Here is a 24,520-nt window from a genome sequence, read left to right as displayed (position 1 = left end):
GCCCTATACTGTACACTGCACTGCTCTGGTGTTGGCATGACTCATTGAGGTCAACACCAGACTGTTCTTCAGATGTCCGACATCATTAATAATCAGTTATGGAGATATGAGTGGTACACATGCATCACTTTAAAGGGTACTGTGTAGCCTGCAACATTCATTATGGGTCTAAATTCAAAATGAAATAGAAAAACAGAGGCCACAGAGAAGAAGTATGTGAAATGTGAGTGGGAATATTTGTCTGTTCTTTGTTGATGGAACACGATGTAACACCAGTTGCTGTGTCCCTGACAGACAGTATAGCTTGTATGAGTGAGGCACACTGCAGCAAAGCGTTTGAGTCATAAGGTCTACACAGCGTGACGAAAATGTATCATACGGCACAATCTGCCAGGGTGTAAATATCAACAGCATGGGCTGCTGAGAATCGGACAGATCTTTTTTGATACCCTACATGGGCTTAAAAGGGACTGTTTCAAAGGGGGCCAGAACAAATGGCCCCCTGTAGATTTTTTTTTTTTTTATGTACTGCGCATGCTGAGATTTCCGTTTTATCTCCATCTCAACTGTTTTTTCTTCTTTTTTTTAGTTGCTGTGGGACATTTTTGGGGATTCAAGAATCAGTGGGGCCGGTTAGTGTTTCATTTTTAGCTTCTCCTTAAAGCGATTTTAGTGTATGTCTATCTTTTTCCCCTTCCCCCTGTAGAATTGTTGCAAAAAAAATGACTTTCTTTTCTTTTTAATCCCACAGACACTCCAGACACTTGTGTGTTGGGCACGTGACAGAGAAATCCATACACTTCCTTTTTGCCACCTCGGTCTCAAAGGTCCTTAAGTGAACTTTGTCTCGTACAGATAGAGCCAAAGCACTTTGTGGAGCTTTCATTTTTAATCCCCGCAGCTGGCCAACAATAGCGAAACGGGGGGGGGCCACACACACAGGGACGTTTCTTGGAATAAACGGCTTTTTGGTACAAAAAAACCCCTAACTCGTGCACAATGGCAGGCTCAGACTGGAGTTGCAGTCCTTCCACTATGCATGAATGGGAGGTAAGAACAAGCAAATAGATGGATATGTTTGGGAGATACCCATGCATGTTCACCTCCTTGCTAAGAGTTAGGTTAGAAGAAGGTTGATACCACTTTTATGTTTGAGCTAAATGGTAAATGGACTGCACTTACATTATTTTTCCAAAGCCCTTTGCATAGATTTACACACACACACACACACACACACACACACACACACACACACACACACACACACACACACACACACACACATAAATTACAGTTCATAATCATTGGATTTAAACTGGTGGGGTTGAAGAAAAATATTGTTGCGTTATTTTTGAACTTGATACTTTACTGCGTTTCCCCAGTCCCCAGATTATGAGCCGTGGCTGCCTGTCTCAGAGAAGTCCAACCCACTAACGCGTGACATAGACCGGGCTTCAGTCAGATGTATGGTGAGGATGCTGCAGGCCTGTGACGCCCAGATGTTCCAACAAGGGACCGGAGGAGACACCTACCAGGTATACACAAATAATCCAAAGATTTTTTCAATACTTACTTACCAAAGAAAGATCCACATTTTCCTTTGGTGTTCTCATGCTTCTAGGGTAGCTTCTCTTCATCTTTCTTTACGGCCAATCCCATTTCTAGTACATACATATTCCAGTGTACGGGGCAGAGAGGGCTAAGGCACTCTGACACTGTTTTTGTTTTAAGCAAAGCCTATGGATTGTTAGGAAGACACAATTAATTTGAAGAAAAAAAATAAAAAACTGTTTCAACAATAACTGAATGAGGCATTGTATTGCCTACTTTTGCCTAAAAGCATGTCTGTCTCTCTTTTTAGAGGCTTATGAGTCAACAAGTGGTGGAGACATTGATGGAGGTGGCCAAGAGGGTGGAGCTCATTGTCAAGGTAACTTCACCATCTGTTTTCATTCCTGTCTGTCAGTCAGTAATGTGATTAAAGCATCTCCTCTGTTTGTTTTACAGGATCCTCGGGACAGCCTGGTTGTACTGAGCGGCTGTGGGACGTCTGGCCGCATGGCTTTCCTCCTCGCGGTAATACGAGGATGAAGACACTTAATGAAATCTAACTTGTTTTACGGGAAAATGACGTACCCTGTCGTGTGTGTGTGTGTGTGTGTGTGTGTGTGTGTGTGTGTGTGTGTGTGTGTGTGTGTGTGTGTGTGTGTGTGTGTGTGTGTGTGTGTGTGTATGTGTGTTGTTAGACAGGTTTCAACAAAGCGCTAAGGGAGCTGAACCAGAGCCCTGTCTATTCCTACATCATTGCCGGTGGAGACAGGTAGGCTATGTTGGGGTTTGATTGAGAGTCCAACAAATGAAGAGAGGAAATAAAAAATTCAAATTTTGAAATCCTTATCTATCATTTAAGTGCAGTGGCTGCTTCATTTTCCCTTTGTAAGGTTCAAAGTGTTATTTCTTCTCATCGAAGTTACATAGTCCTTGAATATGTTTAAATCAAATTCTCTGTCTCTCTCTTTGATTTTCCTCAGAGCTCTGCTGTCCTCCCAAGAAGCCCCTGAAGATGACCCCAAACTGGGCATGCTCAGTCTGAAGAAGGTCAGGAACATGCGTGTGTGTGTGTGTGTGTGTGTGTGTGTGTGTGTGTGTGAAAACAGAGTTAAATTGTAGTGCTTTTTCTGTCACTACTGTGACTGCAGGGAATTAAGGGGCCACTCACACTAGGGCCGCGGCCCCGTGCCAAAGCTCATTAGCATACTAAAGTCTAGAACGTTTGGCTAGTGTGACCACGCCATCCGTATTCCAGCACGGAACAGCCCCTTGGCCACGGCACACCTGGGAGAGGTGTGCCGTGGCCAAAGTACAGATGCTAATGAGATGACACGCGCACAAGCAAGCGCACAGGCGGAGTTCCTGACGTGAATTTATTAAGGATGCGCATAGTCCTTTAACGCCCGCTGCCTTACTAGTCGGCACCAGAATTGCCCACCACTTGGACTTGTAGCTACATAAAATGTGTGAGAATTAACGTGTGTGTAGGCCTAGGTGTGGGCTAATAAAAGAGGGAGAGAGCTAAATAGGTGAGCGCAGAAAGCAAAGCAAAAAGGTTTTCGTGTTTACTCACGTTCGTCAGATGATTTTTTTCTTTTTCCTCCCGTCAGCTGTCATAATACTGCCTTTACGCATGGCGGTGGAGACAAACACAAAACAACACACAACGGGACTCTGCGGCCCGGTGATAAGGAAACAGTAGCCTACACTAAGGTTTAACAAGAAACTTTATAAAGACACTTAAAAAAACCATCTCTGCCCATACAAAAAGTTCTGACTTGGATTTGATGGAGCGATCGATGTGTATAAAACCATCCGGTACGTATGGTCTGATGACGGGACGTTATATTAATAATTAACAGCGTGCTGCACAAATATGAGACTGTCCACCGCGACCTATTACGTCAAGGCTACATTTAAAAAAAAAAAAATAGCTTAAGGATTCTCGTTGCAAATTTGGCCAGATGAAAATATTCACAAACAGTCGTATAGCCTACAAGTAGACTACGCTCCAAATCCTAAACGCGCACGGTGACGTTGGCAAGGTGCAATCGTGCCCAGGCCACGAGCAGTGTGAGCACGGGGGGAGGAGGGGAAATCGTGCTGAATCTTCCTGCAGCACGGAACAGGCCAACGGCACTAGTGTGAGTGGGCCCTCATATGTCGTTGTGTGTTTTTGTCTGATTTAGGTCTGTGTGGGAAAGAAGCGGGTGTTGTTCATCGGGATCTCCTGCGGATTATCCGTAAGTGACTCCCATTGGTCAGAATCTGAAGACAGTGCTGGACAGGGGGACTACCTCAGAGAATGATGCAGGACCTCTCATTAAACATACAGATACATCTAGTTTGTTTGATCGTACATATGCTGTCTGCCTGCCGTATAGGCTCCATTTGTGGCTGGGCAGCTGGACTATTGCCTGCAGCACCCTGAGGTCTACACTCCTGTACTGGTTGGCTTCAATCCGGCACATCAGGCCAGGTGTGTAAATGTACTTAAATGTACACTCGCATTCCATAATCTCAAGAAAGGATTGGCAAAGTAGGGATGAATTAGTATGTCACTGCAATGCGGTTTATTTTTGTGTCAGGGATGAGCCCATACCAGGCTGCGCGTTTACCTTTCGCAGTGTGGTGCAAAGGATGGGGGAGCTTGTCAAAAGTCAAAAGGCCTTCCTCATCAACCCAGCAGTTGGGGTAAAAACCTACCACTTGTGTTGTCTGATAACAATCAAAGAGTAGCATTGTGTGGCTATGCTTTTTGCCAGTGGCTCTCTCTGCGTGTGTGAATGTGTACTGTATGTTTATCCGCAGCCAGAAGCCATCAGCGGCTCCTCCAGGATGAAGGGAGGCAGCGCCACTAAGATTCTCCTGGAGGTTGTCTTGTCTGCATCTCACCACGCCGCCTTCACAGACACACCCGTCACATACGCGTAAGCATGGGGGCTATGATGCTATGCTATCTTCTTCTCTTTGCAAGCTGCTGTGTTTGTTTAGCTGCTATTTAAAATGTTTTACTTCACTTTGAGCATCATCACAAAAGCTTTTAATGTGTCCATTAAAGGAGAAGTAAGTGATATGGTCCTTTTAGCTAACCTCCTGTCAGTAACTGCAGTCATCCCTACGTCACCACCACATGAACACACAGCCGTCTTCGTCAGATAGTGCCGCGTTTGAGAGCAGCGAGTCATCGTTCACGGGCACAAAGACCCGCCTCTTTATAGCGCTCTGTTTTACATTTTATCTGGCAATAACTGCAAAGCTGAATGACTGGGATACCTGTGTTATGAACTGCGCATACTGTTTAAGTGATTGCTGTATGAATCTAGAGTGATTTGACACTTATATATTATTAACACAAAAATATCACTTACTTCTCCTTTAAAGTGACCTTACATCAAATGTGTTTCCATCGACTGTTGCTGACCCCTAGTGGTCATTAGAAATAAGGAGATTCCATAATTGCACAATTTCTGTTTGCTGGATCGTACATGCAACACCAGGCGTTTTTCTTCACAGGGGCATCGAGCAGCACATGAGAGCCTATGAGGAAACTCTGGCGGTCACTTACGGCCAGGAAGAGGGGATAAGCGCTCTGTTGGAGGCAGCCGGACAGAGGTGGAACATCCTGTTTTACACCCTTCACTGTAACCTTGAATTTGATTTCAAACGCGGCATAGAAAACTCTGTGGAATTTATGATTTTTAGAGCAGCATTCTGGCTTTTTTTAGCTGCCGATGTTACCTCAAACATTTAGAAAATTCATGCAGATACTTGAAGTGATTTTTGGTTTGCATGCAAGATGAAAAAATCCATCTGAAGCCCTCCAGTTGAAACCCACAATAATGACATTTGTCAAGGGGGATAAGCTGCTCCTAAAGCTCCCTGTGGGATGGGGGAAAACTCTGATCTACAATACTGGCAGCCCACACAAGTGCAATGTGCCTTTCCTCTTATTCGCAAAGAAGATTTCACCTGTGTTTGGAACTCTACTGCTTGTGTTTCAGTTTGCGCTGTGGCAGGCGTGTGTGTTATCTTGGCTGGGGCTCCCTGGCTGTGTTGGGCCTCATCGACGCCAGTGAGTGTGATCCCACGTTCGGAGCAGGTAAGAGAGGCGTCATGTACTCCTTAGCAGCAACACAACATTGCTTCATTTACACCCGAAGGAATATTTTTTTCTGGGTGATTCCGTTGCACAAAATCGCACATAAAAGTACTCCGGCAAAGAATAATCTGAAAGAGAAGACACATATTTTACATTTGCATTAAATGTATTTTTGTGTGTGTGTGTGTGTGTGTGTGTGTGTGTGTGTGTGTGTGTGTGTGTGTGTGTGTGTGTGTGTGTGTGTGTGTGTGTGTGTGTGTGTGTGTGTTAGCCTTCGAAGATATCCGAGGCTTCATCAGTGGAGGGTACAGGGAGCTGAACAACAATGAGGGTCCCCTGTGTTCACTGGTACGCGAAGGGACACAATGAATTACCATCTGTTTAAAGAAAAGAGGATAATTTGAACTAATGTAAAGTAATTATTGCTAATAAAAGAAACAAAGGCCCTGTACTGCAGCGTGTTCTTAAAACGATATTAAAAAAAAACTGACGCTGTACCAAAGATTTACCATTTCTCCTCTTACTACAGTAGTGCTGTCAGTATTAGCTGACTCCAAACATGGATATTTTTGCTCTAGCTTGTCTGTGGGCCTTAAACTAGTCAGAAAAAAATCATCCTTATAAGTCCTTGAACGGAGTATAAAAATGTCTGAAATCCAGTAAAATCCAATTAAGATGAAATCCAGCTCTTATTTGGCACCATGTAAATACACATCCGACTGTGCTGAACTTGACTTGTAGATTAACCCAGAGGAGGATTAGTATAATGCATTGCACCATACCTGCTTTATAATGTAGGTTTTCAATTAATGGGCTTTTTTATAATACTACTGGGCGGTCTCAATTCTATTTAATGTGGCTCTCATTTTTTAGATAATTTTTATACGGAATAAAATGTTTTGTTATTGCAACCAGTGGGAAGAATTTTTAATTATAGTAGTAGCCCCAGAATACAAATGTTAAACAAATGACACATGGATTGATCAAGGGTGTGAGGAAAGGCTCTTTGGGCAGCTGTCAAAAATATAAGAAAGTGAGCAACTTGTGTATCTGACTACATTTTCAACATTGAGATTTGAATATTCTCTTCATAATCTTCCATATGATGACAAAAAAACTTCAGACTTAGCTTTATTATATACAGTATATTTAAAATTCCTTTTATATGGTTGCTTTTAATGTTTTCAGCTGAGATCATTAACATACTACTTTGTAACACAGTAACAACCACTACAAAAAGTAACTCAGAAATTCAGAAAAAAACTTGTTTATACTTAAAAAAGGTATTTTAACATATCGCTTGCTCTCTTTCCCTTAGGGTCCCAACTTTTGCATAGCACACGAGGACTTCTTAGGTGTCGTTTTGCCCTCTCTAGATGACCGGGACACTGTTATTCTCATCTACACACACTCCGGTGAGCTCACATGTTTTATTCATGTTTGGTTTCTGTCCAAACCAAGTCAACATGTGTCATGACCACCTCCCTCTTTGTCAGACGACGTCAGCCAAGTGGTGGAGTTGGCGCGCAGAGTGAGAGAAAAAACATCCAACCTCCACGCCGTTTATCATCAGGTGGATGGAGACGCTGCAGCTGCTGTACAACAAGTACGTATCTATCTATCTATCTATCTATCTATCTATCTATCTATCTATCTATCTATCTATCTATCTATCTATCTATCTATCTATCTATCTATCTATCTATCTATCTATCTATCTATCTATCTATCTATCTGTCTGTCTATCTATCTATCTGTCTATCTGTCTATCTGTCTATCTGTCTATCTGTCTATCTATCTATCTATCTATCTATCTATCTATCTATCTATCTATCTATCTATCTATCTATCTATCTATCTATCTATCTATCTATCTATCTATCTATCTGTCTATCTATCTATTTGTTCCCTGTATATGTCAATCTAATTGTTATTTTGTTTTTTTGTATTTTTGCAGAATGACATCAATAAACTGTGTTTTTCCTCATTGAAAATCACTTGGCCGTCACCAGCTTCAGTGAGCTCACTACGCATGGTAAAGCTCACAGACGGACATGCCCACACACACACACACACACACACACACACACACACACACACACACACACACACACACACACACACACACACACACACACACACACGCACGCACATTGATCCGATGACTCATCGGAGCGTGATCAATAGCTGTTTTGCCTCATTTATTTCCTTTTTCTTTGCCTCCCACAATCCGTCAACACGGCTAGAATGAAATACATACACTGGTGGTGTGTGGAGTAATACTAATAAATAAAACGAACAATCTTTTCTGAATTGATTTTGTCGCTTTCTATATCTTATTTTTTTTAGATGGCAGGTTATGGGCTGTTGCTCAGTGTAGCCTATGGTATATGTGCAGCAGAGAAAATGAAATCAATCAATGCCTCTCTGTCAGCAGTGGGAGCTGTCCACCAAGCTAGTGCTGAATGCTGTGAGCACCGGCGCACACGTCTTAAAGGGCAAGATCTACCACAACTATATGGTGGACGTGCAGGTCACCAACAGCAAACTCTACACCAGAGCCATATGTTTACTCCAGGTACATTTTACTCCTTTGTTTACTCCTTTAATGGGCCATATACATATTTGCATATTTCCAGATCTCCTCTATCGGAACACTACCTGTATTGTTTTTTTTTTCTCCGTGTGATGAAACAAATCTTGATATTGTACTCACAACTGTGTATTTATTCCTATAAATTCAAAATAAATGAAGGTTTTGAGAGCTAGATTTTGACACATTTTGTCCCCTCCACAAGCAACAAGGTTACGTAATAATGCAGGAACCGTGCCAAGTTTGATATTGTATTTTGAATGATCAAATCACTGATTTTGCAGCTAAAATAGCTAACTATATAGCTGGATAGTTAGACTGCTATCGGTGTATGAATGTGTTTGTGTGAATGGTTACATGTGAATGGGAACAGGTCTCCCTTGAAAAAGAGTCTCCGGTCTCAATGGGATTAACCTGTATAAATAAAGGCTAAGAAATTGAGACTGTCTCCTTCGCCATTTTCCAGAAGCTGTCTGGTTGTCCCGAGTCTGAGTATTGTGAGGAGGCCATTCTGAGGGCCATCTACCGGGTGGACACGCTGACAGTGGACATCATACACTCCGACCTCACCACACACACACTCACTGCCAAGACCAGGACCATGGTAAGGAGGCAGTGCATTGCATACTGGAGTACTGGAGGAGTGATTGTGTGGTGGGGCAGGCTGTGTTAAATTTTTTCTGTGTGTGTGTGTGTGTAGGTGGTCCCTATGGCTCTGGTCTTTTTACTCACTGGTCTCTCTCTGGCGGAGGCGGAGTCTTATTTGAAGCAGCAGCCAATCGTAAGGGAGGCTCTGGAGGCGTGTCGGCAATAATTAACATGGCGTGATGTCATGGTCAAGCAACTGTCCTTTCACTTAATTAGTACTTAATTATGTACTTGATCAATCCTCTGTTTCCCCTTGACAGTGAGGCTATAGGTCAGCTTTAATGTTGATCTCCAGTAAATTAGTGTCTACTATTTAGTGTAAAGTAATCATGGCTACACGGAGTACTCCTTTATTTCTTCTTGCTTTGATTATGAGATAAAATGTCTAGAAATCTATCCAAAAATGTGAACCTTTCTGTTTTGGGAACAGATTGAATTTTTCCCCTGCATCCTGAGGGCTTAAATGCAAAACCAAGTTGTACCACTAAGGGGCAGACTTTGACACCTGTACATTTATTATCAATTTCTAGTGTTCTTAGAACAGGCAGTGTTTTGAAAAAAAGATGTTTGAAAATGTGGATATAAAATGTTAGCATTCACAATAAAATTAGGAAAATACAGCAATAAAGTAATTTTATGCAAAAATGTAAATAGCGAACCCAAAAATCTGTGTTCGCCTCATGTATTACAGCCCTACTGACATGCCGGTTCATTCTTATAACTCAATACTTTCTCTATTAACTTTTCCTCACCCTATGTTCTGTGACAGTTTTATGGAGGTAACATAGCGTTCCAAGTGATGTAAAACAACCTCAATCCCTTCTGTGACTCAACACACACTCACACACACGCACGCACACACACACGCACGCACGCACGCACACACACACACACACACACAAACATGGGTACTGGATTAGTGTGACTCATGTATTTTGAGACAGTTGATCAGCTTTGGAGACACATTTGGAGTGGATCCAGACACAGTAGGGAGGCGTATAGAGCTAAGGCATGAAGGTCTGATCAGATCTAGATCAGAAAGCATTAGCAAACAAGTTAAATAACACTACTGTTTGCCACCTAGGTACATAACAACAAGGACCACCACTGTACACTGTCAACCATTTTATAATGTGCTATACTGCTGTAGAACTAAAGTTAACATGACGTGGCATTTGATGTGAAAACATTTGCTATCATCATTACATTGCTTTTATTATTGGGCCAAAGGAGGATTCATCATCTAAGGGGTTTTATATTCAAACTTACAGTCACCCTAAAGTGGAACCTTTCCATGCAGATAGTATTGCTTTTAAGATATCTGCCCCGGGAAATGTCTGCTGCTCCCAACACCATAGGAGGGAGGTGAATATAATTTAATTTGTGCCCATCTTGGCCTTGGACGATTCAATTTTTTAGTTGTTGTAGATTTATTTATTCATTGGAGATTTGTTCCACTCGGAATTTTGGAATTAGGAATTGTGTGGTGTTTCCCCCTTTATTGGATAGTTTTTGTTGAAGCAAAGAGTTGAATTGGGGACAGTAAGACATGAAGTAAACTTTTCAAATGTGTAAAACAGCAAACGTAACTAATGTAGGCTTTTAGTTGTGGTAACCATGTTATTATGTTCTCCTCATTCCACAGTCAATGGCGTTAATGCAGCATCAGGTGTTGTGGCAGGTGTATTTTTGAGCATTGGTGTGAGCCAAGCTAGCTGATTCCAATACGTAACCACGATTAACCGATTGGACGACAGATGACATAATGTGTAGCCCAAGTAGTTAAGCACTTTAGAAGTTAATTACACCTGTACACCTTCTAGCAACGTTTCAATTTGCAGGTACTCAGACAAAATACCTTTATTTTTTTATTTTTTTTTATTTATGTCAACAATTATTACATATATATTCATCTCATCAAGGTACATGACGTTCACCAAGTGATGTCACAGAGTGTAGGACAGCCAAACAGACCATTAGCAGCATAGGCAGACACACACACACACACACACACACACACACACCCCTTCTCTTGGTACCACAAACAGTATACCTGAGTCAAAATATACAATAAGACACACACTATTTGCAGAGTAGAATCTCTGCTCTAAAAGTTCAGTTGGGGAGTAAGTAAGCCGGGAGCCCAGCTCACTCAGCTTGGTTGGGGTTTAAAAGTATATTTTCCACCATTTGAAAGTGCAGCATTGATCTAACCCAGCCTCTTCAACAGGCCTTTGGATTCCACTGGTGCGCCATTACATAAAGAGAAGATCTCAGGCCACAAGAGACAGCCACTTAACCATCCCATCCCACCCTTCCGTTTCTGTCGATCTACCTTCATATAACCATGGATACAGTAAGGCAACAGTTACACGCTTCATGCTGTTGTTCCACATGGCTACTTAAGCAAACCCCACCTGAATCTGCAGCAGGAGAAACATACTTTCGAAAATCTCTTGAATTTAAGCAAACGGAGAGGTTTATATCCACCTGAAATCCAGACATTAGCCTCCTCCCATTCGCTGCAGTTATTTTTGTGTGTGTGGGAAAAACACACAGTCATGCTTACATTGTGCTCTGTTGTGGACCTTAACTGAAATGTATGTGCAGTAAATGATCGCAGTAATTGGATTACATGAATATAATTAGGTACTGTTACTTAAAAGGGTTTACGCAGATGCATGTTTAAAGGGAAAACACATTGAAAATGTCAAAAATTCAATACGATAAAGCTACAAAAATATAGTTTTTGATTATGAGAGGATAATAATTTTTTCTGTCAATTTAGGAGTAGACAGTAATTCAAAGGTTACTTAAAAGTATAGGTTAGCATTTAGAGAAATAACAATCTTTTTTACTGGGAGTAATTATAAGATCTAAATAAGGTTACACCATAGAGCTTGAGTAGATATAAACAGGTAGTTTAGTAATACCTAGGAATTGACCTTGAGATTACAGCATTGACTGAAGTCCAGAAAATATACAAGCAATTGAACTGATATATAAACCAAGTGTCAATACTTGGGTTCTGTAAAACACTACTGAAACAGTCAATTAACTTGTAATACATCTCAGAGGTACTTGGTACATTATTGGCTATATGATTCAATAAATGACCTGTGGTCTACTGAACACAACTGGGTTTGCATTATACACCAATAGGTGTCAACAATGTTTCGTTTTCTTTTTCATTCAAAAATATACCTTGTTCGTACACACCCAGTACAGATATAGACATATCCCTCTGAACATGCAATTAACTTTAAAAAAATATACAAATAACCACTTAAAATATGATGAAATAGGGTAAGGTGTTAGCTTCAAGTTTCAAGAGTCTACATGTGACTCCTCCTACAATGGATCTGCAGTGATAAAGTGCTTCAAGTGTTTGGGATGTTTTTTTTTTTTTTTTTTTACAGTTTTTCAAAACCTACGTAATTCTACCAGTGTAGTCGCTGACAGGGCAAGAGTTTATAGTAGTCATCGACCTTTCTGAAAGTGTGGATTCAAACCATGACTATTTGAAACCATTCGTCTGGTCCTGCATGAACTTAAATGTCATCCATTTCCACGTCGCTGTCCTTGGGTTTGCGGCGCTTGACCCTGCCCGGCGAGCGGCTCCTCCTCTGGCCCGTACCGCCTCCAGTGGACCCACCGGTGGCCATCTTGGGCACTTCTATGTTGTTGTTTGCGGGGCTTGGAGGTGGGTGTGCGTCAATGTCCTCCAAGGAGCCCGGCTGGGACTCCACAGATGTGCAGGTCATCTGTTGCATGAGAACACCATCGTCCCTTTTGTTTTTCACCACCTCCTCCCCCCCCTCTTCTTCAGGCTTGAACTCTTCCACAGCATCTTCCACTACGTCCTTTTCAACACATCCATCTCCTGACTCCTCAGCATTGGTGTCAATTGGAAGTTTGTTGTCTGATTCTGCCTCCTCTCCCTCAGTCAACACCTGGCCCTGAGGGTTTAAACAAGATAACGCTATATTATCTCTGAGCAGTTGAGATTGAACTCAATTGGGTATTACTGTGGCCATCTAGGTGTCAGGGACATGCTAGCTACATTGCAAGTGCCATATGATATCACTTTATCAATGCAGAGGAGGCTTCAGTAAGTATACAAAGTTGTTGAATAGAATGTTTTTGTGTCAGACAATAACAGCAGATGTCCCATCAGTGGTGCACTGTGTCGCTGCCTAAACAAGACTGATTTGTCTGTTAATTGGATGGAGAGATTATCTTTTCCTAAAGGCTTAGAATTAGTGGTGAGGCTGCATTAGGTCACATTCCTCTTACAGCACAGTAGACTCGAACACAGCGGCCATGTACAGGCAGTCTGTGGTGCTTAAAAATAGGCAAGTAATTATAAGCAGGATAAACTCTTAACAAAAGTCAGGTTTTCTTTTGACATGTATTCATCCCCAATTGTAACTTCTCCTGTGAGGCATTTGTAGCTGGTATGGACACAGAGTAAATACATACATATCATTCTTGAATAAACACAATAGATACACTGTGAGCACAATTATTAGGCAAGTTGTATTTTTGAGGATTCATTTTATTTTAACAACTACAGTGCTCTCGGTCAATCCAAAATGTTAATGAACCTGAATGTTTACGAAAGTAAAAGTGAGGTTTTGTCTTTCTTACGAGAATATATATGTGTTTTGCTATTATTAGGCAACTATTAGTATGCAGAATTATTCTGCAACTAAATAAAAAAACGAAAATGTTCTATCATGTCAAAAAAATAAATAAAAAAAATTAACCAATATAGCCATCCTTCTTTTCAATAACTGTCACAAGCCTTCCATTCATGGAGTCTGTCAGTTTCTGGATCTGTTGACGATCAACTTTTTGTGCAGCAGCAACCCCAGCCTCCCAGACACTGTTCCGAGAGGTGTACTGATTTCCTTCACTGTAAATATCCCGTTTAAGCAGGGCCCACAGGTTCTCAATAGGGTTTAAGTCAGGTGAGGAAGGGGGTCATGTCATTATTTTTTCATCCAACTAGCTCATCTTTAAAGGCAACTATTAGTATCTTTTAAAGATGAGCTAGTCGGACCTTTTCGGATTGAAGATGGCCTCAAAATCAACTCCCAAACCTACTGCCAGTTTCTAGAAGATACTTTCTTCAAGCAGTGGTACAGGAAAAAGTCTGCATCTTTCAAGAAGACCATGATTTTTATGCAGGACAATGCTCCATCACATGCATCGAAGTACTCAATTGCATGGCTAGCCAGTAAAGGCCTTAAGGATGAAAAAATAATGACATGACCCCCTTCCTCATCTGACTTAAACCCTATTGAGAACCTGTGGGCCATGCTTAAACGGGATATTTACAGTGAAGGAAATCAGTACACCTCTCGGAACAGTGTCTGGGAGGCTGTGGTTGCTGCTGCACAAACTGACAGACTCCATGAATGGAAGGCTTGTGAAAGTTATTGAAAAGAAGGGTGGCTATATTGGTCACTGTTTTTTTTTTGACATGTTGGAATTTTTTATTTGTAAATTTTGAGTTGTTTTATTATTCTCACTTTAACAGATGAAAATAAACAAGTGAGATGGGAAAATTTTCGTTTTTTTATTTAGTTGCATAATAATTCTGCACACTAATAGTTGCCTAATAATAGCAACACATATATATATTCTCGTAAGAAAGACAAAACCTCACTTTTACTTTCGTAAACATTCAGGTTTAGGTTCATTAACATTTTGGATTGACCGAGAGCACTGTAGTTGTTCAATAATAAAATGAATCCTCAAAAATACAACTTGCCTAATAATTGTGCACACAGTGTATACTAAATAGAAAATGTCATATCTAATATTTACATAAATACAAATTATTCAAAGATGGATAACTCCTCTTATGGCACTTACACTCTAACGTGTTGCCATTATTATTAAGCCAACCATTTATATTTGTGGCAAGTACGACAGGTCGGCCAGAATGTATTGGGTGGAATGGTGGAATGAACTTCATAATAAAGACCCAAAGTTAGAATAAAGGGGTTTAAGGCTTTAAGCTTGTTTTCCAAAATGATGGATTTTAGACCATTTAGCCTTGTGTTGTGGTTCAATCAAAACTGCTTGTTTCACTGCGTCATCATAGCTGAATGAAATCCATTTGCATTTGATTCATCCTACCTGTGATGAGGTCATTTCGTCCTCTGAAGCCTCCACTCCCGGCTCCTTGCTCTCTCCTCCCTTCTCGTCTTCGTGGGACTCCTCCTCCCCCTCGCCGGTGCCTTCGTCCCCGCCTTCGTTTCCTTCTGCAATCTCTTCTTCCACCGGTGCGGATTCGTCATTTGCTGCATCGCCATCCTCCACTTCCCCAGATGCCTCTTCTCCTTCTTCTCCCTCTTCCTCTGGCTTACAATCACACACCTCCCCCTCCTCCGCCTCCACCTCGTCCTCCACCTCGGCCTCCTTCTCGGCCTCCTTCTCCTCCCCCTCGTCATCCTCGGGGATCTCCATCTCTCTTGCCGTTGCGTCCATAACCGTCTCCTTGTCACTCTCTTCCCCACTTCCTGTCTCTCCGTTACTTCCCCCCATCTCCTCTTCCTCCCCTGCCTCCGCGCCTGTGTTGTCGCTGGTTTCCTCCTCCTCCTCCGCGGCATTTTCGCTCTCTTCCTCGTTCGTGTCACACTGGCATTGGCATTCTGCTTCCTCTTCCCCAGCTTCCCCATCACCCGTTTCGTCCTCTTCCCCCTCCTCATCTCCCTCTTCCTCTTCCTCCTGGTCCTCATCTTCCTCGGGGATCGTCTCATCCAAAACCACATACGCTTTGATACTGTCTTTAGTTTCCTCGTCCTCTTCCTCGTCTTCCTCCGCCAATACCTCCAAATTCCTCCCTTCCTCTTCCGAGACAACCCGATCGACCTCCACCACAATGGGTTTTAGCGCGGCCACGGGCGAAGGGCCTTTCTTCAGCTGCAGTATCTTGAGGAGGTCGAATTCCATCTGCACCGGTGCTTCTGCGGTTGCGGACAGTCTTCGCACCGGGGGCCGGGCGTCCATTCTCTTTTTGACACAAGCATCACAGGGGCAGTACTCGTCATCGCTCCGCTGGTCGCTGAACTCACCCATGTCTCCATCGCTGAGAGTGGCTGTTTTCACCGACTGAATCTTCATGACCTGAAAAATAAATCAAACATTATTATTATATATTTTTTTAAAGACATTTTCTTCTGCGTTTTAACCTTTATGTGACAGTTTTAAGTAGATAGTGACAAAATGGAAATGGGGAGAGAGAGGGAAATGACATGCATTAAAGGTCCACGGGTCGGATTGGAACCCCAAGACCACTGTGACAAGGACTGAGCCTACTGTATATGGTATGCGCTCCACCCACTATGCCACCGAAATGCCCAAACTTTCTGATTTGCACATTTTATTCTCTGCAAGTATTTAAAACGTTATCTTTATGCCCTTCAAATAGCAATTGGATATAATGAGGATTTTTTGGGCGGAATTACCTTCAATATTCGACGCCTGTCTGTAGTGCTGGAATCCTTGGAGAGGTTCTTTGATCCGGGCGGCCGGGGAAACTTTCCCCCTCTGCCGGCACGACTCTGAATCTTCCTCATCTCGCGCTCGATGCTGCTCTGGATGCGTTTGCTCACCTCTTCTTTCAGCTCCCTGATCATGGTGTCCAGGATGATGTTGTCGTTCAGTTCCCAGCGCACTTTGAACTCCACCATGGCGTTGATGTAGTGGTCCATGAACTGTTTCTCCAGTTTCTTCAGAAGTTGCAGGATCCATACCGGGTCAGGGTCTTGGGATGAACGTTTTGACAAGGGCGCTCGCAGCACGGTCGGAGGCGAGCTTGAGCTGCTGCCCCCCAGGGTCTCTCGTTCGTTGTCAGTAGGGGACTTGGAGCTGTCATTCGCCGAGCTCTTGTCTGACGACGAGGCGTTCTCATTGGCTTTCAGGCTGTCGGGACTTTGAAGGTCTGTACTTTGTTCATCACTCTGTGCTGCCTCCTCTGCTGCCTCTGTTATAGTTTGCTTGGGGGTTGTTTCCTCTATTTCTACCTGAATTTCTTCTTGTCCTCCCTTTGCATCTCCTTCCTCTTCCTTTTCCTCCTCTACAACCTTCTCCACTCCCTCATCTTCATGTAAAGATTCCACCTCATTTGTGTTATTTTGGTTTGCTTCATCTACCACTTGTATTCCGTTCTCCTTTCCTGATCCGCCAGAGCCAGTGCTCATATCCACCCCGGAAGAGGACCTCGGTGGAGACACCTGCTCTGTAACACCATCCTCCTTTGTCTCAGTGTTCCTGGTGTCAGTGAGCCAGAGGGATTGAAGGATATCTATAATGTCCTCATATCGCTGGTTGCGGTCCTTCTGTAGGTCACAGCCAGGGCCGACTGCAGGCTCAATGAGCTGGAGCTGGGCCAAACAGTCCAAGAGCCCCCTAGCTGATGTGCTCAGTCTATGGCCATACACTGGAGACACCTACATAGGAGAATACAGATTAATACATAGATACATTGTTCCCATTCATGCAATCACATCTAGCTTTATCTCTTTGGTTGACAAGGTCATAACCCATTGTCACTCATAACCAATTGACATACAATAATAGATTGATTGAACTTCAGGAGTTACAAGCCAAGAAGGTTGGGAATGACTGATGAAGAAGGACCTGCTTTGCATTGTTGCTGTAAAACACCTCTGTTGATCATATAACAGTCACTTTATATCAGTGATCCTCCTTAAAATGTGTATGATGATTGTTTTTATTTGTGGATTTTAGTCAGCTGGTTTGACATTAAAAATACTAACCAATTAATTGGTTAATTGATCAAATAAATTGTATCAATTATTAAATTCCATATACATAAAGTTACTGGATTACCTCAGGCATGCTGTGACTTCGACCCGGAGCAGACCTCAGAAGAACTTTCATCACCGCAGCGGAAGAATGCCAGTTCCTGGGCATAGAGTCAGTGGTCACCAACAGATTGTTTGGGCGAGAAGACGCCACCACCACATCATCTGGAGCTGGATCTGAACTCTTCTCCTCTTCTGCCGCATCACATTCAACTTCCTCCTCTTTGGGTACTTCCTCTTCCTCTTCAGCCTCAACTTTCTCCTCCTCGTCAACGTTCTCATCTTCAGGAGGACTTCCCTCTTCCTTTGCTACTTCCTCTGCTGGTTCCTCTTCCACCACCTTCTCCTGCTCCTCCACTTCCTCCTCATTCAGCCCGTCACCGAGCTCGAGCACACCGCTGTTATCGGGAATGCTCCGCAACCAGTCGCTGACAAACTCATTTGGGGAAGCGTTGGGCAGACCATCTGGTGTCAAATCCAGCTCCTCCTCCTGATTCGTCTGCTTCCTGCTTCTTCTTGACTGTCGGCTGGGTGTCCGTGCAGCCGCCATGGAGTCCTTCAACAGGTCAGCGGCGGACAGAGAGTGGGACAGAGTTGTCTCATTGCTAGTCCCCGCTCTGCTACATGTTTCGGAGCTGTGTACAGGACAGCCGCTTGAGGATTTGCTACGTGTCTCTTTCTTTTGAGAAGTGGACATTTTGTCACTGCAACTGGACTTGGCCTTTGAAGCCTTTGTTTTCGCCGACTCAGGCTTGAGACAACTGGGACTCTTGGAGCGGACACTAGCTGCCTTTTCGTCTGTGATATCTTCTTTTACATCTACCTGACTAGCAGGTCTACTGATGGCCTGGTCTTTATTTTCATTTTTTTCTGAATCTCCAGCAGTTGATTTTGCTACATTGGCATTTTTAACGCTGACACTTGCACGGGATTTGCTGCGAACTTTAGCACTGGCAGATGACATGGCAGATGAATTCCTCTTGTCTGGGGCATCTTTTGTACTTGAAGAAGACTCTATACCTCCTATTTCAAGTTGATTAGGATTTTGCTCTTTGTGCTTTGTGTCAAGCATTTTAGATGGCTCTTTGCCACGACAGCTACAACAAGACTTGTGAGACCTGTTGCTTTTTACTGACAGTGCACTGCTTGCCCTTACTGTGTTTTTACTTTCACCTTCTTCCACTTCACTTCTGTCCTCACTCCCTCTGGTCATTTCAATAGTAGGGATTTCAACCATGTGCGACACATTATTTTTACTGTCATCACTGTTGGACTTTGGAGACAAGCTGGACTCTGTCCCTTCGACATCTTCCTTTGTGGCAGACTGCTCTGTGCTTTGGAGGATGTCAATAGTTGGTGTTTTCCCTCCGCCCTCCGTCTTTCTGTCGAAAGGAACGGCTGACTTGCCACTGTCAGAGTCGCCTGAGTCCTGGTCTTCTGGCAACCCAAGAGAGACTGACCCTGATGAGTTTCGGCTCAGTGCTTGCTCTGTGCCTCCTGATTCTCTCCTCTGTCTTCTGGTTATGGATGATAAGGTGCTGGCAGCCCGCTCAGGTGCCTCCTCAATTTTAAGCTCCTCGTTATTTTCCTTTTTCTCCCCTTCCTTATCCTCCCCCTCTTTCTCTGTCTTGGCCTTTTCAAGTGCTGCAGCTGATCCACACCGACATTTGGATCTTCCGGATTTAGCAGAGGCTGTGGAGCGAACTGACAGGGAACTGGGCCCTCTGGTTTCTCCAACACATGGGTCAAGCAACATCTGTTGCACAGGGGATTGATGGCTGCTGAGGGGTGTAGCTGGAGCTTTGGGTGTGCGGGTCCGTGGGGAACATGTCCTCTTGGGTGAACTTCTTGGTGCATTGTCTTCCACAACCTTTTCGTTTGCTTCTTCTGTTTCAATAACAACAACATCAGTTGTTTCGTTTGCGTTGGATTTATGCGATGAAGCACGTGAAACATTAGGTTTTCCTGACTTAGCTGATCTAGTTGATTTAGCTGAAGCAGCGCTCGGTGCTCTTTCAGTTCTCTCATTATTTTCTGTATCAACCCCTTCTGGTGTTTGAATGGTGACAATATTTGGAGTTGGTGACACTGATTTGAGATTCTTGCCAGAATTTGACTTGCGAGAAGTACTGGAAGTTTTTGACTTCACAGACATGGCACTTGCCACCCGGTCTTGATTACCACTTTGCATCTCCTCTATGTTAGTCTCAACAGAAGGACCTTCTGCTCCATTTTGATTTGGAGATACTGCGGTGCAGTTTGACTTGTGGGATTTTGAGGATTTAGCGGAGGTGTGAGACTTACACGACAAGGCACTGGGTGTCCTTGTTGGAGACTTTGCAGAGGAAGCTGATTTACCAGATAAAGCACTTGCAGCCCGGTCCACAACTGTTTCACCATCTCCTATTTCAGAATTTGCTCTTGGGTTGTCATTACAGTGGGATTTGTGAGATTTGGAGGACCCTCTACTGGCTGCCCTCTCTTCACTTTCCAGTATAGCAGAATTTACACTTTCTGGCCTCTCCTGTGTTTCTCCTTCTATTTCATTTTCTTTTTCTTCTGCCACCACTGAGCTTGGAGATTCCTCGATATCGTTGCCATTATTGTTGCATGACTTAACAGACCTGTTGGAGTTAACTGATCTGCCAGACATTTGACTCACTGCTCTTTCTTCTCCCTCTCCAGTTTCTGATCTGGGAGAACGTGACCTTTCGGAGGCTTTGGTGGACTTATGGGATTTGTTTGACTTGACGGACACTTTGGACCTAGCTGACATGACACTTGCTGTTCTCTCCTCTACCTCCATTCCTTTATCCTGTCCTGTTTCTTCGATAACAGGATCATCAGCTACCATAGCACCTGGAGTTTCTGCTCTTGCACAGTGACTGCAAGTGGACCTGTGAGATGTTCTGGATTTTGCTGAGGCAGTTGATTTAGCAGATTTAGCAGACACAACGCTATCAGGTCTTTCTGCCTTGTCAGGGTTGTCAGAAGCATTGTTGTCAGAGTTAACAGAAAGGGCACTGGAAGCTCTTATGTCTGTTTCATTATCCTCTTCTTCTTCTGCAGGTGTATTGTCAGTTGGGGAGGCAACCTTAATACTTAACTTGGCTGAAGCACTGGTCTTTGCTGAAGCACCAGATTTGGCTGACAAAGAGCTAAGTGCTCTCTCTTCAGTATCCTCTTCCACTGCTTCCTCTTTCGCACTGACGTCAGGAACTTCAGCTGTGCAGCCGCAGTTGGACTTGTGAGATTTGTGGGACTTGGCAGAAAGGTTCGATTTAGCCGACAAAGCACTGGGGCTTCTTTCCTCTTTTTCTGCTGTAGCATCAGTGCCGCCATTACAGCCAGACTTGCGTGATCCATTGGACCTGTGGCTTTTGGCTGATGTAGCACTAGGAGACCTTTCTTCCTCATTTCCTGCTGCCTCAGGACTGGGTTCTTTTTCCTCTAGGATGTTTGCTATTGCAGAGCAGCGCCCATGGTTGGTGACGTTAGTTAAGTTGGACTGAGTTGACACATCTGAGCTGTCGTCATCTTCAGTGGGATTATTGGAAATCTCTTGGTTGGAGAGAGGTGTGGCCGGCTTTGGAGAAGGTCTGTGGGAATGATAGGACCTATGGGAAGCTCTACTGGATTCAGAGTTGGACCCATGTTTGCAGCCACCACAATCATGACATACGCTGGGTGCCCTTGACGATTCTCCTGAAAGTCCTGTACAACCAGACAAGCCACTACCCACCCTCTGTATCTCTTCATCCTCATCATCGGCAGCTCCCTCCTCCTCTGAGTTCTGGGTCTTGGCTCGGCTGGACCTGCATGAGGCTCTGCTGGGAGCTTGATCATACTCCTCTGCTTCTACTGCTGAATGTGAGGTGGCTGCTCCACAATGACAGGAAGAGGTGAACGATACGGCCCTGCTCCCTCTCTTGCTTGTTGGTTTGCCAATAAGGTCTGTCAATGGTTCAATGCTATGACAGCACTGCGAGGCGCTAGGTGGCAAATCATCGTCCTGGTCCTCTTTCAGCGATTGCAGGACATGCGAGGAGTTGCTCACCGCAGACAGCGGACGCGACGCCATGCATCGGCTCACACTGCACACCTCTACGTGGGTGTCTCCGTCATGTTCCACCTCTAGTCTGCGCTCAACCTGCTCTGTCACACACACCTCCTCCTGGACTATTTGGTTTTGCAACGGCTCTGAACCTGAGCTTCCACCACAGTTGGGGAGCTTTGCTCGACAGCGCACCACCCTCCTGGAATTACACGATGAGGATGAGCTAGAAGAGTGCAGGTGTCTTACCATGGTGTGTGTGTGGCTGGATGCATGCGGCGGAGGGACAGGAGGCGGCTTGTGGCTGTGCGCTGGGTTTTCCCACAAGTCGTACTGGTGTTCGGGTCTCTGGTAGCAGCAGGGGCATTGGTTCCCCTCGGACACATGCTGCATTGGTTGGCTGGAATAATCCACACCCTCTGGGTCAAAGGATGCAGAATCAGGGTCTGAGCAGCTCTCTGATTGGCCCTGCTGCAGGTAATGGGGCTGGGCCTCACTCAGGGGGCAACCCTCATTGGTCAAAGATGGAGATTTTTTTATTTGTGTGGACCACTGGATGGTCTCCTCATTTTGCAGGCGAAAACGCACCCTCATCTCTACGGAGAGGCTGCCATCTTTATTGACTAGGACACGCTTTTCAATGTCCTCGTTCATAATTGATGGTTTAGTGCTCACACCGTTACCATAGGACTTCTCTGAAGACAAGGAGAAACGGGTGGAGCGGTTTGAAGAATCTGAACGAGGGTGGATGATGCTTCTTTTGGTTTCCAGACCAAAGTTAACTGTATGGAGAGATACATTGGATCAAATGTTAATGTAACCTGTATTCATCTATATCTAAATACATGTGCCTTTATAGAATTTTTGAGGACCGAACAACTTACCACTTTTCTTACTTCCATGGGTTTCACTGTACTCGCTGGCTCTGGACTGTGCTCCGTGAGGTGAAGTTCTTGTTCCGTGAGGTGAAGATCTTGTTGCGTGAGTAGCAGGAGATCGGGCCCCGTTTCCAGGAGTCCTGGGGCCAAGACTAGGAGACCTTTTTCCAAGACCAGGCAGTTTTTCCTCTGAGCTCTTCCTGATATAGTTGACCAGCATTGGGCTGAAGGCTTCCCGACCGACACACACCAACACAGCAGGGCAGGTCATCAGGCTTTGCACGGTGTCAATCTGGAGACAAATGCACAGTGTCAGGAATTTCCACTTACGCAAGATGTAATTTTCAGCACATAATAAACTAAAAATAAAAATAAACACTTCTTACCCTGCGCCCCTCTGCAGTGTAGAGCTTACGGACGTGAAACTGCATCACCTCAGACACCTCATCAAGAAAGGCCCCGAGGCTCCTGGTCGATCTCCTGCTAAGCACCACGCTCCTCCTCAACCCCGGCTCACTGTTTTTCACTAGCAGGATCCGTCTCTGCCTGTATGACAAATGGCCCGGTGGGGTTGCCGAAGAGCTTTCAGGCCGATGGGGCCTCCTGGTGTCATGGTACCAGATGCCCGGGTGTTTTCTGACCAGCTCCATGTTAACTGGCTTAATCTGCCGCCGGTCAGAGCAGATGTAGCAGCCGCCATCCTGGAGCTGCTCCAGGTGTTTGATGGCGTGAGTGCCGCGGGGAGTGGTCACAGTCCGAACCCCAAATGGCAAGGGAACCTGTATGTGGAAACATATATGCACACTATTTAGACAGTAGGCCTACATATCCGTTTGTCTTTCCATTGCTGGGTGTTATCAAATGTATTGATTGGTAAAATAACACTCTTAAATTTCTAAGCGGTGCTCCACTGCAGATCCAAATATTAGTAATTTTGGTTCTGAGCAGCTCTCTGATTGGCCCTGCTGCAGGTAATGGGGGCAACCCTCATTGGTCAGAGATGGGGATTTTTTTATTTGTGTGTACCACTGGATGGTCTCCTTATTTTGTAATGGTAGTAGTGGTAGATCGAGTTCCACAAAAATCTTAGACTGAATGCTGAAATAGTTTTGAATGAGAATTTTAAGCAGGTGAAAGAAGAGCTAATGCTGTTGACAAGTTCAAAAGATTAACTTGCAGTGCCGCAGCATCTACGCAGTCAGCTTTGACACTAACCTTTTGGGAAAGGTCGTCCAGCAGGGCATCAAAACATTTGAAGCTGCGCCTGTGGACCGCCATTCTGATGCCCCCGAACTGGCTGTCGCCGCTTTTGTAGAACGTGATCCGCTTGGCTGGGGCAGCTTTGGTCACATGTGCCAGGCGTACGTTGGGGGCTTGTGGATGGGGGAGAGGCGAGGCATGTTTAGACGGGGGCCGGGGGTCCCACATCGCTGTTTGGACCGAATTCATGCTGCAAACTCACACACACCTGAGGGATACACACAAATGTGCAACACAGAATCTTAAGAAGTTGTTGAATACAAAAATGGTTAAAATGGCATATCAACTGTATATTCACATTCAGGCCGCACATTTTATTACCTCCCTGCCCTGTCAATATCTTATACTGTACTCATGTATGCATGAATGCACAACTAAACAGAGGAATTGTATTGTAGTTCTCTTGCAGAGTTACCACAATTACACATTGCTTTTAAAATGATATTATGAGCCACAGTATTAGCAGTATAATAACGCAAGTTATTCAAATGCAAATAATTTCAAGATATATATTTTTCAGTTTCTTATCTCTATATCTTTGCAAACACACTTTCAAACCACACTCACAAAGTCACAACTCTTAATCAGGGT

General features: G+C 44.1%; 2 protein-coding genes across 2 annotated transcripts; one reads left to right on the top strand and one right to left on the bottom strand.

Moving 5' to 3' along the window:
• Positions 1 to 999: 999 nt before the first annotated feature.
• gckr (glucokinase (hexokinase 4) regulator) lies at positions 1,000 to 9,060 on the top strand (the record flags this gene model as incomplete). The annotated part of the gene is made up of 19 exons (XM_080052932.1): positions 1,000 to 1,050; positions 1,383 to 1,535; positions 1,862 to 1,930; positions 2,008 to 2,076; positions 2,247 to 2,320; positions 2,532 to 2,598; positions 3,741 to 3,794; positions 3,936 to 4,030; positions 4,140 to 4,245; positions 4,363 to 4,481; positions 5,068 to 5,166; positions 5,556 to 5,653; positions 5,925 to 6,001; positions 6,972 to 7,068; positions 7,150 to 7,259; positions 7,611 to 7,688; positions 8,088 to 8,231; positions 8,713 to 8,850; positions 8,947 to 9,060. The coding sequence occupies 19 exons, from the start codon at positions 1,000 to 1,002 to the stop codon at positions 9,058 to 9,060; spliced, it is 1,812 nt and encodes a 603-aa protein (XP_079909058.1).
• A 3,385-nt stretch (positions 9,061 to 12,445) lies between these two features.
• rp1l1a (rp1 like 1a) lies at positions 12,446 to 24,118 on the bottom strand (the record flags this gene model as incomplete). The annotated part of the gene is made up of 7 exons (XM_080052930.1): positions 12,446 to 12,853; positions 15,045 to 16,034; positions 16,376 to 17,359; positions 17,763 to 22,573; positions 22,676 to 22,961; positions 23,056 to 23,448; positions 23,885 to 24,118. 7 exons carry the CDS (start codon positions 24,116 to 24,118, stop codon positions 12,446 to 12,448), a joined length of 8,106 nt encoding a protein of 2,701 aa, XP_079909056.1.
• Between the last annotated feature and the right edge of the window lie 402 nt (positions 24,119 to 24,520).

Source organism: Ammodytes marinus (assembly GCF_949987685.1).
Source record: "Ammodytes marinus genome assembly, chromosome: 24".
NCBI classification, from domain to species: Eukaryota; Metazoa; Chordata; class Actinopteri; order Uranoscopiformes; family Ammodytidae; genus Ammodytes; species Ammodytes marinus.
This window is presented reverse-complemented; position numbering and strand designations above follow the sequence as displayed.